General features: G+C 39.4%; 1 protein-coding gene across 1 annotated transcript in view; it reads right to left on the bottom strand.

The window, feature by feature from the left end:
- Positions 1-19,796, bottom strand: part of LOC311438092 (rho GTPase-activating protein 11A-like) — a 43,053-nt gene that overhangs the window by 10,148 nt on the left and 13,109 nt on the right. The window contains exons 14-16 of the mRNA XM_084522141.1: positions 18,468-18,672; positions 17,719-17,951; positions 2,750-2,899 (exon numbers count right to left, since the gene is read on the bottom strand). Coding sequence (XP_084378267.1) covers positions 2,750-2,899; positions 17,719-17,951; positions 18,468-18,672 — 588 coding nt within the window. The remainder of the gene's footprint in view (positions 1-2,749; positions 2,900-17,718; positions 17,952-18,467; positions 18,673-19,796) is intronic.

The raw sequence follows: 19,796 nt of genomic DNA, 5'->3' as shown, positions 1-19,796 counted from the left end.
TTTGTTTTTCTTTTAAAGTAGTGATTGAGATTAATTTTACATGGAACTGCTTGTTACACTGATTTGGAAGGGATCTTATTTTAATTTTTAAATGCCCTCAGGAAGTGATAGAAATTGTTTAAACAATACTTTTGAAGCTCATGGTAAAATGAGTCTGTAAGCAAAGGCAGAATTTCCTTCACTAATTAGCTATTTGTGGGGCTCCATTTCTGGTTTGCTATTTTGTTAAAAATAGATTAAATTTGTTTACACGTCATACATTCCCTTAAAAATGCAATGTGGCAGAAGCTGTATGCTAAGGGTATTTGTGCAGATTGATACTAATCTGATGAGTGTAGAAATCTCTTTTATCACAATGGATGGCTTTGCAGACATTGTCATGTCAAGGATAATATCTTTTTTAAAAGTCTGCTTATGGACTTTTTACCAAAATAAGTGACCTTTAGATTAAACAACAATTCAGGAACTTGAGGCCAGATCAGCTCTTTGGATAGAGTTTTGCTCTTGAAGCTCTCTTTTCATTGCCAGCATCATGCACTTGCAATCCCTGTTGCTCACAGACATACCCAAGGAGATGCCACCACACTGGGCATGACACTGGGCAGCAAGCAGATGCATCCACCAGAAGACAGACACTACAGAAGGAACACTGGACCTTCCCTTCCATTCTTGTGTGATCATCTTGTACAAAACTTTATAGGTGGATCATTTCTTTCCTTTAGATGTGGGAAACAGTAAAGACCTAACATAAAAATGAATTAATTAAATGACCTAAGGAGGTTTATTCCAGTGGATCCCATTTTCTTTCTTTTCTCTTTAGGAAGAAAAAAATGTAAGAAGTGGGAAAAGTAACCATGCTAGCTAACAGACAGAAACTGCGCACTTAGTTTCTGTGCACTTAAACTAATATTTTTTTTAACTAGGAGCACTTAAAATTTATTTCAGTCTCAGCAGGGACAAGGCCATCTCAGGAGAGAAGTAGGTGACAACAGAAATGTGGTTCACCTCCTCACATTGTCTATGTCTATTGCTTTGGGTAGAAAACACAAAGAGAAGCTGGACATATGTGTGCCCTCTGCGACTGCTAATCAAAAAGTCTTCAAACTCAAGTGCTCAAGGCTTATGTATTCCTCCTGTGGAATGTGCATATGTAGACAGTGACTGGAAAAATTGTTTTCCATTAAGCAAATCCACAGACCTGATTGAGGAAGGCCTCCGGTAATTTGTATGCATAATACAGTTTTAACAGTCACCACTTGAATTTCCATTTAAGGCTCTGAAAAACATTTTACTCTAATCCTAGTAGATGCTATCTTCGCCCTCAGCGTACCTATGGCAGAGTTTATCTGAGCAGGCAGCACTTCTCGAGGAATTCTCCCCATGCTCCTATCTGACTGTACTGGTCTAGATAGCAACTTTTATTTCACCTAAGAAAGAAAAATTAAAGGGATTTTCAAAGTCATTTCTCTGGATGCCAGGTTTTTATTTATTTAATCACTTACAGAAGTTTGCTGGACAAGCACAGCAGATAAAAAGTCTATGTGCTTTTGTGTGTGAGAAAACATCATTTGCAACCTGTCAGACGCAGCTATATTGAACAAATGGAAGATGAGACTACTTCAGAAGTGATGCAGCCATTATCACCAAACAGGCTGTAATAGAAATCAGTGTGGATGGCTATTTGGATTTCTTTCATTATATGATGTTTTGAATGCAATGTAAAAACATTGTTTGCAAAGCTTCTCACGACAATTTTTTAAATCAGTTCTAAGCTAGTTAGAATATTTTTAAATAAAAATGTGGACAACTGTTTTGCATTACCAAAGAGCATAAATGAAGACTGAAGAGAAAAGATTTTGAAAGGATCTCTTAGCTCACAAATAAAAAGCGACAGAAAAAAAAGAGTGCTCATTCCCATTCCGAGTTCCAGCATCCAAGGCAGCCAATGGGTATTTTACTACTATTTTCTGTACTGGAAATCATTCCTTGGCTCAAGTAACAGGAAAAAAGATCTATTTCCTTAGGGTATGTCTATATCATGCACATGTAGTGCTGCTTGAGAGACCACTGAGCACTAGCCATGTGTATGGCTTAGGAAACACACTGGTCCGACCAAATGAGGGACGTGCTAAGTGTCTCAGGTATACCACCGCTCCCACTCTCCCCAGCTGCACTGCTACTCTGCTGGAGCTAGCTTGCTTGTAATGAGTTGGGGTACGTCCACATAGTTCTCCATTTCTTGGCGGGGATGCACCCTCAGTGAGCTATAAAGCCACATGGATGGGAGCCAAGGTATCTTAAATATTGACTCATGGTCTGGGTTGGAGATCAGGGCAGACAGTTTCATTCTTCTTGGCACAATGAAAGTCTCCAAAATAAGGGTAAACCTCATCTGTACAGAACAGTAACTTTTTTTTTTTTTTCTTTCAGGGGCCAGCCTAAAAATGAACTCCCTCAGGAACAAGATTCTATCACAAAACTCACCAACTTCTACTCCAAGGTCAAGATGATTTCTTCCATCTCACCTTCTCTAGCAGACATATAGCGATAGAGAAGGTGCATATATATATATATATATATATATATATAAAATCTAATATAAAACAACTGATTGCTCTACAGTTCTTCTCCCAGGGTACAAAAAGACAGGAAACACACATCAGTGATCAACTGTTGTACTGCTTAGCACATCACTGGAAGACTCAGTAGCACAGTCAATGCAGAGGTACGAAGGCTGCAGCAGAATTACCTGTTTTTCCAATAGGACAGGGATTTGGGGGGTCAGGATATCCTTGATCTTCACTGAAATCCTTTGGTATATTATCTCCTGTCAGCTCAGCCACGATATTTGGGATATTGCCATAAGGACCCAAGTGCTGGAGACCTTCATGTGCACCACCTAGCAAAGAAGATTTATACACAGCCTTTTTACAAGATGAAAAGTATAAATGCTTTAGTTTCTCTAAGTAATCCAGATTTAGGTTTTAAAAATATGTATAATTTTTACAGAGACAGATCCAATTTAGATTTCAAAAGTCTCTTTTAGAAATATCACCATGTGACCTAAATCAAATAACAGGTAACAAGAAATTAAACTAGGAAACAAAGTTGGCTGCTTATTAATCTCAGGGTTTCTTTCCCTCTCCCCCTCCCCCCCTTTTTAATTATTATTAACTATATAATTTATAGGTAAGAAAATGCAAAGACAAAGCAACATGAGTCAGTAACGGAACTTAAAATATTTACTATATAATCTTCACTCACTGATGATATTATCATTCACTGAAGCAAGTAATAACTGAAGAAGATGTGGCAAGATATCATCATGCCACATTAATGACAATGTAAAAGGAAATAATACTATGTTTACAGCCTTGCATATTATTTATACTTTAATAAATTCAGTCATGTGAAGGGATTCAATACACCATATCAAATTTGGTTATATACAGCCAGAAAAATGACTTTAAAATCAAACTGTTTCCTAAATGCAAATTTAAGTTGCCTGCACTAACAGTGAAAAGTGACTAAGAGTTCATACACTGGACGTATACAAGGCATTCTTGTGCACGTACACCTACACTGCAGTCATTTTGGTACAAAACATCACATTCAGTGACTTTTACACCTTTGTCTACTAGCTCAGTACTAGATTCAAGCTTTCATACCTGTCCTGCAGGACACAGGGCACCATGACTGTCAGGTCACAATGGCAGCGCGCAGCTCTGTGGTAATGCAGCAGCTCTCCATAACCCTGCCAGGCAGGGCAGGCAGAGGTGTTTCCTGCTCCTGGGCAAGTGCAACACAACAGGCATGCTGCAACCAGTGGGACTGGGGAAGGGGGAGCAGGCTGTGGCTCTCCTTCCTTCTCCCATGCACCTCAGCCTTGGGCTCCTCACCTCTGATAATCAGGGTCTTCCACAAGAGTTTTGGGAACCAAGCTCAGTCCAATCTCTCTATATTCTTTTCTACAATTATGTATGTGCTCAAGGGCTTTTGTTTTGTTTTGTATTTTATATTTTGTGCATGCATTACTGGCCAAATGCATCTAAATGCTAAAACCCAGCTGCTTGAGGAGTTTTCTAAGTACTTCAAAGAATACAGCATTCTTTTGCATTTTAGACAAATGAAAACGTAGTTTCAAGTATGCTCTTTGTCCTGCCATAAAGCAAACACCACACATACTGCAGCAACAGCTAATGTATATTTGAGTACTGAGATGGTTGTGTGACAGCACAACGTTTTTAAAACAGTATATAGTGAGGACTAAAAATGTAATGTCCATTGAGAGATTCCACTACCAGTGAATGAGAGGAAAAGGAATTTGAGTGATGTAAAAATATGAGTTAAAGAGTGAATGCAGATAAAACTGTTTAGGTAAATAACATGATCATCATCTTATCAACAAAGTATTATTTTCAATTTATATAATTATCATAGCTCCAAAAGTTTGGAATAAAGTTTCTGAAAATGCAAGCTGCTCCAGAAGAATCATTCAAGTACTCCTGTCCTGAATTACAAATAAATACTACCAGCATAAGCTGCATTTTTTATGCAGCTAGGCATTGTAAACTAACATAATCCCTCTCAAAAATTGCTAGCATAAGTCAGTCTTAAGAAATTTTGTATCTGTTTCTACACTTAGAAGTAGTAGTTCTGTCAAGTTTTCCGTATTTCACAAATAAGCAGTTGGAAGTTGGCACCATAGTACCAGAAGCAACTTAGTCTTTAAGCATATATATTTAAATTTTATTTGCATGACGGACTAAAATCTAATCAAAATGTTATTTTTCCCCTCAAATACAAATTTCTTATTCTATAATGCAATGTTGAAGGAAAGTTTTACAGATTTGTAACAAACATAAACATAGTCCTATAAAAACTTTGTAACTGTGTTATATGAGGTTTGTAGCTCATGTAGCTGACTATGAGATGTGGTACTAAAACCTGAAAATAGTTACACACACTATGAACTTTATTATACATTTACAGTTCATAGTCAACACAAAGATGATGCTTGAAAGAACTGTATAAATTCACAATAATGCTACGGAGATACATTAAAAATGTATAATATACATTTTTTTCTAATGGTATTGTTCAAATATCTAATATACAGCATAAAATATTTCTGTACTGAGATCCTTCACATGAAGATTGATTGCATACATGTACTTTAAAGCATCAGATTATAATTCTGCTGTAAACTAAAGAACCACATAATCAATACATGTTTGAACATCCTGTATACAATGTGGTTCACTATGGGACAATCCATCAGATACAAGCGTATCTACACTTGCATGTGGTGCAGACCTCTTGGCACCAAGGCTTCATCCATAAAGAAAACAGAGGTACTTAGCAGGCTCCAGCGTGCTATATATACAGGCAAGTTTAAACTGACTGCCAAGAATTCTTTTGACTGAGTACAAAACAATCTTTTTATATTAATATAAAAGATTGTTTCCTTTAGGTATAAATGTTCAGGATCATTTAAGGGTTTTTCCTTTCTTTCCAAAAGAACTGGATACAATAGCACCTGCTCTGGTGCCACAATTTAGCACGCTTGAGTGACTTAATAGTGTTAGCAAAGATCATTCCTTATAAGCTGTGATAAATAGTCCATTCAGTCAAGACTGCAATAATAAAAATGAAATGCTATGAATATACCAAATGTGAGTATTATGTACAGTTATTCACTAACTGCATTAGTTTTGGTATTGTAATGTTATTGATATTAAGCAACATTTTAAATATATGGCAGCTACCAAGTCAAAATATTGTAACACAAACATAGACACTACCGTGTAAAAAAATAGCACAAAATGGGTCTCTACCAAACCTTGAGGAAGAGACTGAAGTAAAAAGACAAGAAGACTAAATATTGAGGAATTTTTTGTAATTTCCTATCCAAGCATAGCATGAGAAACACTATTGTTATATCGTTTGAAACTGGACTAGAGAAACCCAGAGGGACGGTACAGAGAACAGTCCTGTACTGAGAAAGGATGGGCTAGAGAGCTGTATGTTTTTCTCCTCTCTCCTTGCTTCTTGTATGAACTGGCTTTGTGCAGTATGTACTAGCAGAAAAAGTAAAACAAAAATAATCAGCTCCCTTTCATGTGTGGGATATCTGTGTAAGCATGTGGTTATTTTACTTCCCTATAGGATAAACTAGAAGTTTAGGTCTTTTGGACTGAGGTCTGTATTGTCATAACTAAGCTTTGGATTTCATTTGAAACATATGCATATATGTAGCCATGTTCTGGTACTGGTCATGAACTGTTGTAGAGTGGAAAAGAAGAAATGGATCAATTGCTCCCCACATTCATATAATCCTGGAAAAGTCTTTAATTATCTCACCAACTGCTACTATCATCTCAATTAGAGATACTTGGAATGACTAAAAATTTAAAGTACACATTTTAGCTCATTTCTCTGTAGCAATAATACTGTCTCTGTGGCTCGGAGGACAACAAAACCACTCTGTTCTTAGAAGTGGGGAAAAAAAAAAAAAAACAAAAAGGGAAAAGGGAAAAAGGGAGAAAAGGAAGGACAGAGAGCAACTAGTCTCCTGCCAGTATTGAATATTTCCTCTGATAAAACAGATCTGATGGAAAAGCTGAAGTTCTGGTTGCTGCTACCCATCTGTTAGTGGCACAAAGTACAACTGAAAGACATCTGCTCTCAGAAATAATCCTTCTTATTTAATACAACCAGCCACCACTACCCCCTGAAAGTCATTTCAATAAGGCCAGTAAGAACTGATCTTCAAAAAAATGTAAAACTTTTGTAAAACATTTCAAGACAAATAATGGGACATGTTTCGTTTTCAGTCTGAGTAGAATAGTTTCCTGCTTCATTGTGTAGATAAGGTTACCCCATTAAAAAATTCAGAAAAGACGTTCTTTGGCCAATCTTAGCACAGAAGAACAAAATGGAACAGATTGTGTCAGCTGTGAGTAAACAAGTCCCAAATTAAAGCCCTTTATTATCAGAGTTATGCTTGCTATTCTAGTTTTCACCTTTTTGCTCTTAAATATCATGAAGCATTTAGATTTCTAAAGTGCCCAAGCCCTCCTAGACACATAGAGGAAGAGTCCTCCCACATGAGAAGTGCACTTCTTTCAATCCATCTTGAGCTGTACAAACGCCAAGTATGAGCTGCAAGGGAAGACTGGTATACCTTATCCCACTTGTGTAAGGTTCCCCAGGGAGCCATTGCCAGCTTGAGATGAAGTGTACCAAGAATCTGTCTGACATGCACCCTTTTTGCCATTTTCTCTCACATGATGACCAGTACAGGAAATGATAGACAGGGAAATGTGATGCTGGAGAGGAATTCTTCACATGGGGAGACTCCTCTGGCAGCTCTTTGCAGCTGCCTTGAATTTCGCCAGGCATGCAAAGCAAACTTAACTGTCTGAAGAACTCTAGCAGGCAGCATCCCAGGCTGGTCTCCAAGATCTGTATGGTATATTATTTCTCTGCTGTAAGTTAATTCATTAAATTTAAATAGATGATAATCAGAGATTCGATACCATCTTTACTTCTTTTCAAAATGTTTTGTTAATCTAGACTATTAGTTCTTGTAACTGGTGAAAATCTTCAACACCTTTTCCAGTGTGTCCTCTCTGGTCCAGGAACAGCTTTTTCCTTTAATTGTGACAGCTTTCCATACTATCCTGCACTTCCGACACCAGTCATCCTGCCCTATCTACCTTTACTGTGTCACTGCTGCATTCAAAAGTAATGTCTAATTCCTAATCAAAGGCAAGTTCATCAGTATGCTTTCTGATACTTCTGTACCTTAAAATGGGACATCAGCCACTAACCTTTTTCATTTCATTTCTTATCTGCAAGAGTCCCCACAATGTAATTTGATTAATTCAAACTGTCCAAAATATCATGAATGTAAAAAAAAAAAAAAAATGCATTTCTTGCTTTTTCATTTTTCTTACCCTTTCTAACATAATTGGAAACTTTACAGCATTTCCCCCTCTGAGTTTTCAGCTAGTTTCATCTTAAAGTCCTACTCTTTGTTGCTGAGATCAATCAAGGTCAGGAAATGAGTGGCACAGAAGAAATTAGAAACAATAACATTTATTTATTCCACAAAAGCTGATAAATAAGAGAACAGGGAAGGAGAAAGTGCACAAGAGAACCAAGAATGGAAAAAAGCAAATCTAGCCAACTTCCTTAGCCATTTAAGAGCATGCCTGGGGAAACCCAGGCAAACTACAACTGCACATAAAAAAGCATCCCAGATTCCAGAGTCAGCTTCCTCTCTTCTTAATGGCATAAAGTTTCTTTAAACTGTAAACATTAATTTTCCTTTTCTCTGCAGAGGGACAAATTCCTCTCAATGTATTTTGTAAAGCTTTAGCACACACATCACACAATTACTGACCTTGTTTTCTGTGGATGATTCAGTTTTATCCCATATTTTAATTACAAACAGTACAGATATTTAAGATGCAAAACGCTTTTATTGTGAAATGGCTGGGACCAAACAACGCCCATGCCTCTCTCACAAAGAATTTATAACAGTAGCTTATATGCTATTATTATTCATTATTCAAATTGCAAACACAATAAAAATATCTAGCAGTTCACTTGCTGACAGAGCACCAAAGCAATCTCTTCTGTCTCCTTTTGTTCAGCAGTTCTGTAATGGCTATATTAATTTGCCTTCAGCCTGAGTAGAAAGCTTTCTCACTTCACCGTGTAGATAAGCTCAGCCTTTTTACAAAGTGCAGCCTACGGCAATTAGCAGCCTTTTCCGCATTGACTTCCAGCTACTGTGAACCTGCAGGGTCAAGGAAAAGCATGTCCAGCAAGAAACATGTGCCTGTTCCTGGCATATAAAGTGTAATCTAATGATGATGTGTGCAGCACATGGCTTTGTGAAAACAGACAACAGAAGGAAGCAGATGATCTACGTTATCTCACAAGGTATGGGACACTATTCCCATCCTGTAAATGCAGATGTGCCAGCTAAGGAGTAGAGCACTTTATTCACTGGCATTGACATGGGTCTGTGGGAAGTCCAAAAGATATATCACTACCAACATACAGCAAAATATGCCTCTGGATCCTACAATGGGAAGCACAGAAGCAGCTGATTTACCTAGAACAGGACCATGTTTTCTATCCTCTGTTCCACTGAACTTTATGAAGTTTTCATGCTTGTTTCACATTCATATCCACTTCAATTCTATTTTTCATGCAGATGGCACAAAGTCCCAGCTGGTTCTTCACCAGAAGCATTTCAAAGCTTTGCTTAACAACTGCAAACTCTGACAAGTGCAACCAGCATAGGTTTTCTAATTCCCAGAAATTATCATATCAACAGCAGCAGTGTGAGGTTACAGGTTTCCCAAGTCTCTGTTTTGGTGAGCTGTACAGCCTCACAACCACAGATACAGAGGCCTTTCTCTTCACTAATTCCACCAGCACAGCCTGAGTCAAGATGCAGGTTTTCCTGCACTTGAGTACAAGCACTGACACCCAATGGAGACACAAGGGTGAGGTAAGACTAGGCCAAACTGCTCTTCGATCTGTGATAGGGACCCAGGCTGGATAACCTGATGCACTCAAGCATCCCAAGGGGAGAAGCTGGTTTGTTTCTCTCTCCCGCTCAGCAGCTGAGAACATTCCTCCTCCCATTCATTCTCAAAGCAGCTGTGAGGGCACTGCTGAAAGCATTCACAACGGGAAGCACAAAGAGAATAGTTCTGGAAACCTCTGGAGCATGCCAGAGATCCTATCTTCTGCACACTACACCACAATCCAGAAAAGCAAGAATCTCCTCTTTGTCTAGACTTTTAAAATATCTTTTCATAGAACCAAATAAATTAAGGAATCTTTCCTTACTGCAAGTTAATTTAAAATCCAGATGGGAGCAGGGAAAATGCACATGACTGTGAGAACAATTGCAATAAGGTATAAATCCTAATAAATGCACCCAAGGACTTATTTTATGCTTGTGAAAGACAAGCAGGGAAAAAATCTTAGAAAACATGAGCTCATCATAATTTGGCCAATCTTCACTGGCAGATTTTTAAATACTTATGGAGCATATTTCATTGCTAGATAAAATTTTACAATTTTGTATTAAATTTCTGCATACCATCTGCCAACACTAGAAAACAGTAGTACTGTAAAGCAATAGACAATACAGAAGCTAACATATTCCACCTCCTCCTCAGATTTCTTGCCTCCCTTTTCAGTTTATTTCCCTCTACTAACATGCACAAAAATACAATAATGGATATAAACATTTGCCTAATCCCATTCTATTTGATTAATTACCTTTAGGTACATGAGAATCTACTTCTAATTCCTGCAGACCTGCCACCTTTCTTCCACAAAAGGGCCCCATCTCAAACTGATTTCTCCTTTGGTAGTAACTTTCAGAGATAGCTTTGCAAATAGCAGCAGAGGCCTGTATTGCACAGCAGCTGGTCACAAAGTTAGTGGGAAATTTCATGAGCTGGGTTTACTTTATCTTCTTGGTTCTCTACAACAGTGACACCTGAACCCCCTCCTGCCACCACCAAAAGAGGAGACTGCATACACACACAATTAAAAAATAAAATAAATAAAAAAAAAAAAATAAAGGTTCAAATCTTGTTATTCTTCTGTTTATGGATATATAGGTATAAACTATTTTATGTGCAATTTCAGATGAAGAAAACCCGCTATAAAGCACCACTGTAATTTGGCTCCTAGCTTTTAAATTCAGGAATTAACATCTTAAATTGCTTCTCTTAAGACATGCACCACCTCCTGATACTCTATCTCTGGCTGTATCTGACTTTATAATTCTGGAATAAAATGCAAAGACAATGTTAAATATTTTTAATAAGATCTATACAAATCCAGATGTCTACCATATTTATATATAAAAAGTACAGCTTTACCATTTTCAGTTTATGTCGCAAATCCAAGATGCCATATTAAATTTTGAAATAATATTTGTTAGGCTTTTTCATTAATTTGAAAACCAAACCAAAACCAACCCTGAAAGCAGAGACTACAGACTAGTAGAGTGATGTTGGGGTTTGATTTTCTTTGTTAAATGTCAGGCCCATAACACAGTGTTTGATTAAAGTCATGTGTGCTTCAGCAAAAGCAGTCCCACTGTGAATGTAACTGTATGTTTTAACTGCAGCAGGACTTTCTCTATAGAACAGATACAATAATCCAAATCCCAAACCATTGTGTGGTCTCTGTGCACCAAATTGACACTACAAAGTGGCCCCGAAGCAGCAAAATTGGCTGTGGGAGGTCTGCCCCAGCCCAGCGGCACGGTGCCAGCCCAGTGACTCCTGTGGCTGCTACCCCCAGATGCTGGCACAGGGGATGTAAACGAGAACAGAGGGGATGCCGCCACACCATCGTCATGCTTGCTGACCCTCAGATGTTCTGTTCCCCTGCCTCTGTCAGTGGATATTGCTTCCAGTCACCCAAGGACGTGCAAATGTGCTGGGGCACAGGCATAGCACACAGTAGCCCAACAGCAAATGAGTGCAGTGGTCAGTCATTTTTGTCTTAGTTTCACCAGGTTCATTCACAAGCAACAAGGGGATTGAACCATTTTTGTGGGAAGAAAGTAGCAGCCTTGTAGGCATGTTACAGGGCAGACAGCAAGGCAATTCAGCACTGCCCATCTTATTTGGAAAATGTAATATGTGAATATTCTGCATGTTTTTCTCATAATGTACATTTTATGCAAGGCACATTTGTATGTAGCCTGTGCTGATAAGTCGTTAGTTCTTAGTGAAGATATCAACAAAATTTTCCAGGCTCCTTGAGTTTTATAATCTCATTCAGGCAAAAACAAACTAACTTATTTTTTATTTTTTCTAAAATGAGAAACAAGTATATATTTCCTTTCTAAATAACTAAATGAAACCCAGCCTTTCCTCAGCAGCTATAAGAAGTCTCTGCAGGAGGCTGAAAAGCCTTGCTCATTCCCGAAGAGACACTGTATTTTTTATTTTTTTTTATTCCTACAAAAGATCAGGATTAAAGAGACATTATTGAGTGTTTTCATTGAGGTTGACAACATTAGGACTCTTCTGCAGATCGAAACCTTTAGCCTCTCAGCTGTCACGCCAGCACCTCTGACAACTATAATTTTGTTTGGATGGTTTTTAAGAAATAAAAACATAACAGCCAAACCAAGCCAAAGTCAACAACAAAAAATCAACTGAGAAGCTTTCTGTCATGTTGGATTGTACAGGAGGAAACGAAAATGTAAGCAGACAATATTTGCGAAAGTAAAAGATTTCGCTTTTACCATTCTGAAGCGCTCTGAACTGCCCGCGCTGGGCTACTGGTGCCCCCCAGTGCCTGCGAGAGATGTTGCTAATCTGGGCACTGAAACCACACACGATTCACCTCTTCATCCCTTCTGCCCCTCAAAAACACTAAATATTGGCTAAATGTATAAATATGCAAGGAAAGAAAGAAAAAATCACATAGTCTCTTACTTTTTGAACTCTGACAGGCAGAAAAAAGCACCTGTTTTTGAAAAGCTGAAGACATATATCCTATTATTTTGTGCTGTTAACATAGATGCAGCCCTGTTATTCTTAGTAGGAAACCTGAATATATCATAGTGGTGCTCATGCAGTAATAAAGCAAAACAGTAACTACAGAAACACAGATTCTCATTTTAAAAAATTATATGTTGTTTTTACGTATTTCTTCCTCCTCTCTGCAGCACTGGTAAGCCACTCCAGTGTATCTTTTTCTAATTCACATTTTTGTGATATATTTATCCTGAAAACTGCTTCTACTCAGCTCAGAGAGCTCCAGCAGCAGATGAGGACTGATGTCGCCTTGGTAGCCAGTATGGCCCCTGGGAGGTGAAAGCCGCCGCTCACTCCCATTGTCCTCAGAACCTTCAGTCTCCTTCGGTGATGGCAAGACTAGAGTGCACAGAGTTTAATCTGCCAAGAAATTGCTGTCAGGCATCTGCTAGACTCTACTCCTATTTTAGCAGATTTACCTGAGATAACAGGTAAATGGACAGACATAAAGGAAGGAGAAAAATGTAGACTGGTATTACCAGATTTCAACATAAAAGGCAGTAACTTCGTCTTTTAAATAACAAGCTGTATGTGTTTGGTGCTTTTTTGTTTATTTGTCTGTTTTTTGTTTGTTTGTTTGTTTTGTTTTGTTTTGTTTTTGTTTTTGTTTTTGTCCATCATGAAGAAATTGATCTGGTCAGTCAGGAAAGAGAGCATGCTGACAATTTTATTTTCTGAAATGTGCATCTTCTAGTTGCCTTTGGTACATAGCAAGCTTGTGACTTTACTGACTACTGCCAAGTAAACCCTAACCTTTATTTTGGGGGAAGAGGTAGAAAGGAAAGGAAAGACCATATATAGTTCCTTGAAACATATCCGACCTGTTTTTTAGTGTTTTAAAGTCAAAATATGATGATTAACAGTGGAAAAAATGTAGATAACACAGTTGGAAAATGGCCATAATTAGGAAATCTGTTTATGAACTAGCAGCGATAGTATTTTTATGTATAAAATTAAGATCTTATTCAGCTGGAAAAGGTTACTGTGATAATCATTCAGAAGATTGCATTATAATAAGGCAGTTAGCATAAACTTGTCTATATTATGGCAGCTTAAATATTTTTCCAAATTCCAAAGCTAAACAACTTATTTTTTCCCTGACAGCACCTCATTTGCAAAAGTATACATGTAATTGGTGAAACCTTGGCCTTTTGAAAATCTTTTGTAATCCTGGTTTTATTGAAGGTGATGGCAGCCACACTTATCAACCCAGCTTCAGGTCTACACTACAGTTGGTGGAGCAATGTCCAAAAAAACATTTTATTAGGAAAAACATGATCCAAACAGTTTTCTGTAGGAACATAATAAATGTATTGAATTGTTAAACTGTGACTTTTTAAATTATTATTCTGAGGTGCAAGACATGATCAAGATGAGAAATATTTGCATTCCAGAATGGTCCATGGGTTGGTGATAATGACAGTGGGATGGGATGAAGCACACTTTAGCTGCCCACATTGGTCACTGCAAACTATGGAGTGAAAAATGGACAGACATCAACACTCGTGGCAGCTCAGAATTTCTGACAGGTAATGAGTTTCATATGCATTTCTACTCTCCCCAACTTTTGGGCAAAAATTCCCAAGAAAGAGAGCACCTCATGAGAGTATTTGGTGAATTATCACTTTGGTACTGACAGCATTTAGCATGAAACTCCTGTTTTGCTGTGATATACTCCAGTCCCTGCCTCCCCGCTTGATTTGAAGAGAAAACTCCCATTGACCTTTGTTTTTGAGTTTGTAGTACTTCTGCCCGTATCTTTCTGCCCTTCCTTCCCTCTTAGTTTTCTCTTCTATTATATTGTAGATTTTTAAAAGCACTTGCATACACAATTATTGGCCAGTGATGATTGTGTAACTACACACTGAGGAAAGCCCACATGTGAATCCCTAAGAATAAGAGCTGATGTCATCTAAAAACATGTGCAGTTATTTTTTTCTGTAGCTCGAGCATAAATTGTTTACTGTTTATACATGTACCACTGGGAATATTAATTGCAAGTCCTCTCTCTGCCAGTCCGCAGACAATGTGTCAGCCAACACCTGTGCTCAGGCTTTTTGGCTTAAACATCACACCCCATGCTACCGCTTCTTGTGCTGCTGCTTCTCAGTTCAAGTCCTTGTATGTTGGCCAAGGGGCATCTGATGCACAGGTGAAATCTAAGAGCTCAGCACTGTCAGAAACCTTATTCCACAAAGTCCTGCAAGTTCTGTTCAGCAGAACGGAGACTGGAGTGCCTTCTCTGGGGAAATTCTGCTTCTAAATCGTGTGATGGAATTTTGCCTTATATTTGTATATGACATCAAAAAACAAATAAACATACAAAAACAACGCACTACACCAATCCAAAAAAGCCAGTTCAAAAAGGTCACAATATTATTATTGCACCAATCACTACGCTTCCTCTGCCTGTAATGGGGCAACGGCTCATGGGAGCCTTCCTCACCAAGGGACAAGGCCTTTGCTTTAATCCATTTCCTACTTTGTTTCGGTTAGAAAACGCTGGCTGAAGGGAGCAGCTCAGAGGTCAGGAATGTCAGTCTCCTGGCAATAACAGATTAGTGGGCAGACAGCGGGGAAAGCAGCCACAACTGCAGCTTTTCAGACAGATACCGTATGTGGAAGTATTACACATCTCTTGCAAAACTAGGCTATTTTGAATGTGTCTTACCATGCCATTTTAGCAGTTCTGTTTCCAAAGTAGACACCTAATGGAAAGTCAAACCCGCCATGTAATTTTTGCTGCAATTATACAAAAAAAAATATACAAAGAGGATAAAATAGAGTGCTGTTAATTCTGAAGTGTTTCGTAATGTAATATTTAAAATCACTGGTAGGGAATGAAATGCTGGATTTGTTGGATTAGCTTTCCTGTCATACATGGTCTACATTTAAAAAGAAACACAGTGAAAATTTGGTGAGCTCTATGCACTTTTTAAAAAGGCAGGATAAGAAAATGTTATGTTTGATGCCATAAGATCATGTTAACTGGAACCAACACTTTCAAAACATTCAAAAGTATTATTTTTCTTAAGCTGAAGTTTCTAATCAGGTATTTCATCAGACATCTATATAACTGTATATAAATAGACATATATCACCACAAGAAATCGAAGAAAGAGCAAGAGATTACTATCTGAAAAGCTTACCACAGAAGAGTTTATGAAATGTTTGACATGAAGGCTGGATTTGCATGTCTGTTTCTATACAGATTGCTGTCATTCATCTCTGCTTTTGCAAAGATTTCTCAATAAGCTGTTAAACATCTACAATTGAATCTTCTTTTGAAAGTCTTTCTCATCTCATCAAAAGTAGAAAGTTAAATATAATAAAAAAAAATAGATTGGTTGCCTTTCAGTTTTATTGTTAATATTAAGGAATATTAAGGAATAAAATATTAAGGAATATTTTTATTTAAATTTTAAAAAGGAAGAAAAAATTAAATAAAAAAATGGGTTGTGCAACCTGCTTTTTGTGGTAGATTGTGTGGATGACTAATATTATTATATTTTCACAGGTATCAGAAAAGTTTTATTACTTAAGAGAAGAGAGTCTTAATCTGTTCTTGCTAACACTGTAATTAAAGAGTAATGGCAAACAGCTGAGATGAAATATTTATCTTAGGTCTATATTTACTTTTCATAACAGGCTCAAACACAACTCATCAGCTTTTCAAAAAATAACAATATATATGTTTACACACAAAACCTCAGGGGTCAGAAATTTGCTACTTCTTATACTTCTAGGGTTAAACAAACAAACAAACAAACAAACAAACTGAGGAAAAGAGGATGATGGAGAGTAAAATTACAAGAAAATTACCAGAACTACTAGTCTGTCCCAATTTCTCTACATATCAACATTGATAAAGGAGTAAAAGAGGGAAGGGCATGGACCAAATTTTACTCTCTAAGCTTACTCTCTCTCTCTCACACATATGTTTGCAGAAAAGCAGATGATGATGAAAGCTTCTTTAGAAAATATATAAACTTAGGTCTGCAATTATCTGGTGGAGATGCATATTCAGTTTTAGTCCTCTTCTTCATCTTCACTAGGGCAATTTTATCTCTTTGGCTAGGACAGTTGTAAGATCTGAATGTGAAGAAAACAAGGAACACAGACTTGCTGTGAACTTTCAAGCTATTTGCTACGGTATGTCAAACTGGCTTAATGGCGAGACAGAGAAGGGCTGAGGTTTTCTGTTCTGTTTTGATGCCTGCATGTTAACCATAATGTTCTGAGTTGCATACCTTCAACCTTTTGCTGTAATCCCCAAATAAAGGCCAGTTTATTACAATACAAATAGCAATGCATTTTGCAACATTATCCCAATACCCTAACATTTGAGCCAGATATTTCAGATGGTTTGCATTGTTATAACAGACTCCAAGGAAACTTTACTTCCACTGAGACTAGAAATGCTGGCCAAAAAAATGAACCTGAGTCCTTTGTATTCATCAGAGCAGCATAGTCTTGATTTGCGACTGCTAGTCACAAAGAGGAAAGAAACTCTGTCTTTTTCACTCCTGCAGCTGGAGCTTGGGGCTCCACACCACCCACAGCCCTGTGCACCACATCGCTGGTCCTTTCCCCAGGGCAAAATAGACTTCTGGGGAAAGTAGGAACTCGCCCACCCCCATGAGTTTTCTCCCTTTATTTTATCTTGTACGACACCGCAAATGGTGGGTCTCTTCCAGTCCACAAATGTTTCCAAAAATCTGTGAGATTTGGGTTCTACAGTTAACATATATTTCATGTGAAAAATATATGGGATATATTTATACACAATACGGGGGGGAGGGGGGGGAATGTTTTGTAAATAATTGTTTTGAGATACTAGAGGCCAGATACTATTAAGACAATGCATTTTTTTTCTACAAAGCCTGTAAAGAAAACAACAAACAAACAAAACAACAACAACACTATTTCTTCTGTTAAAACCATCACTTTAAGGAAAGTAACAGACTGATGACGGTTGGACAACAACAGGGTGAAGAAACCTGTGATTTTAAGTTCAGGATATTCTGCATATACACATATACAAGACAATAATTATTACCAAAGGATACAAAAGTAAATCAATAAATCACCATGACTTAAAGCAGAAATTTGCTACCTTCAATGCTCTGTGGACCAACTAGGTTCATAGCCTGGTGTGCTGGATATTCTACACGGGGTCTGGCAATACCCAGCTGCTCCATGACGCCATGGAGGAGCCTCTGAATGTCTGCTTCAGAAACCCTGTCCGGGGTCCTGGGGCTGTGGCTGAAAGCTGAAGCCCATCCAAATGCCAGCACGAACATCACGTTACAAAGCATGGCATGTGTCATTCTGGTAGCCGCTTGTAGCCTGTGATAAAGAAAATAATATGATTATAAATGGAAGTGGAAAACAAGTCTGGCATATATGCTGGGAACACCTCTTCTGATCCCACCATTGCACATCATGGCTCACTACCACAGCCTACAGGGCCCGCTGAAAATCTGTGGGGCCAGAGGGAAACAGAAGGGAGAGGGTCTTCCCCTCTAAAAGAAAACAGTGAATTGCCAAAATCAGTTTCCTAATTCGCGTCTCCCTGTACCGTTCCTTACCCAGCCACTGCAGACAAGATGGATCCGCGGCTTCGTGTACCGAGCATCCCGCTCCCCACCCCCGTACGCTTGTTATGCTCTTGTGCAGAGCCCTGGGCTCGGCGCAAAGCTTTCTCCAGCTGGGAGCCGTGTCTCCTCGCACTGCCCCTAAACGAAGCGCTAGGGACAGCCGAACAGCCTGCATCCCGCTTTTATCTCTGCCTCAGGACAAGGAGCTCCATGTCTCGCATGCATCACCAGGAACAAAGAGGTTTCATTTGACTTCTTCGAATACCTTTCACCAAGCGGCTGCAGTGGGTAGCTTAACGAGGCACAAAACCCAAACAATAAAATCAGCACCACCACAACAACCCTGCTGTTGTCTCGGGCGGAATTGCAATCAGAGCGTTTTGTTCTGAGCGCTCCTTTGCCAGCGCGGTTAAAACGCGCATCTCCCCATCCCTTGGCACACGGAGCCCCCCATCCTCCTCCTCCTCCTCCTCCTCCTCCTCCCTGCAGCCAGCACAAGGCACCTGAAAATGACTTTGAGGCAAAAATGGCCGAAAAAAAGCCACACCGGGACTGTTTCGCTTCGCGCCTGTGCAGGGCTCCAGCGCAGCGCTCTGCACCTCCGGGCTCGGGCAGCCGCCGGGGGGGGGGTCCCGCTCACGGCCCCCCACCTTTTCCCAGCCCGGGCAGGGACAGCTGCTGCCCGCAGGCCGCCAGCCGAGCCGAGCCGCACTCACCTCCCTACCGATCCCGGCGCGGCTCCGCGGCCGCGCATCCTCCGTTTGCAGCCCCAGCCCCCGCCCGCCTCCCCGGCACCTGGCGCTGGGTGGGGGCACAAAAAACGGCACAAAGCTCGGATGGAGATGCCCTATGGAAGATCTCCAATATCAGCTGAAAATAAGCTGGAAGCTGCTGGTGGATTGACCGTGCTGGAGGGATGTCACAAGGCTTATCGCCGGCGCTGTGCCCGGCTTCCCGCTGAGATTTCCCTTCCCTGGATAAAAGGATCCGCAGCTCAACGCCGGGCTGGAGCATCACGGGGCTGCAAGGCAGCAGCACAGCAAAATGCTCCGGGCGCAGGGCTCCAGGTTAAGCACATCGCAAACACCATCTCCAGCGGAGGTTAACAACAAGACAATAAAGGGATCTTGCTAAGTGAGGTCTGTCATTTAATAGCACTTAGCAAAACAATCATTTCTGAAGGCTATTTTAAGTAATAGCTGCTGGCGATGTCCTCCATTTCAGGAGGAGCGGTATCTACAGAAAACCTACGAGAACACAGCAGATGCAGGAGCTACCTTTGGATGCAGACAGCTCGCCTTTGCTTGGCCTTAGTGCATTTTTACATTTCAGTAGCTTGCAGGATTAAGCAGCAGGGACTTCTACTGGGTGTCTAGTATTTCTAACCCCTTTCTTCAAACCATGTTGACAAAAAAAAATAAAAGAATAAAAATCACGTATGTCTAAGCAGTTCTGGAAAATGTCTAAAAACAAAACTTACCACTTTCAAGTGATAGGTGATAAGCACAAGGGAAGGTTGTCACCTTGATGCTAAGGGATGGTATCAACCCCCCCTCTCTTTCCTGTACTTTAGGTCTACTAATTGAAGGCCAGC

This window comes from Aythya ferina (assembly GCF_964211825.1).
Source record: "Aythya ferina genome assembly, chromosome: 5".
Lineage (NCBI taxonomy): Eukaryota > Metazoa > Chordata > Aves > Anseriformes > Anatidae > Aythya > Aythya ferina.
Note: the sequence above shows the minus strand (reverse complement) of the source record. Positions and strands in the feature narration are given on the sequence as shown.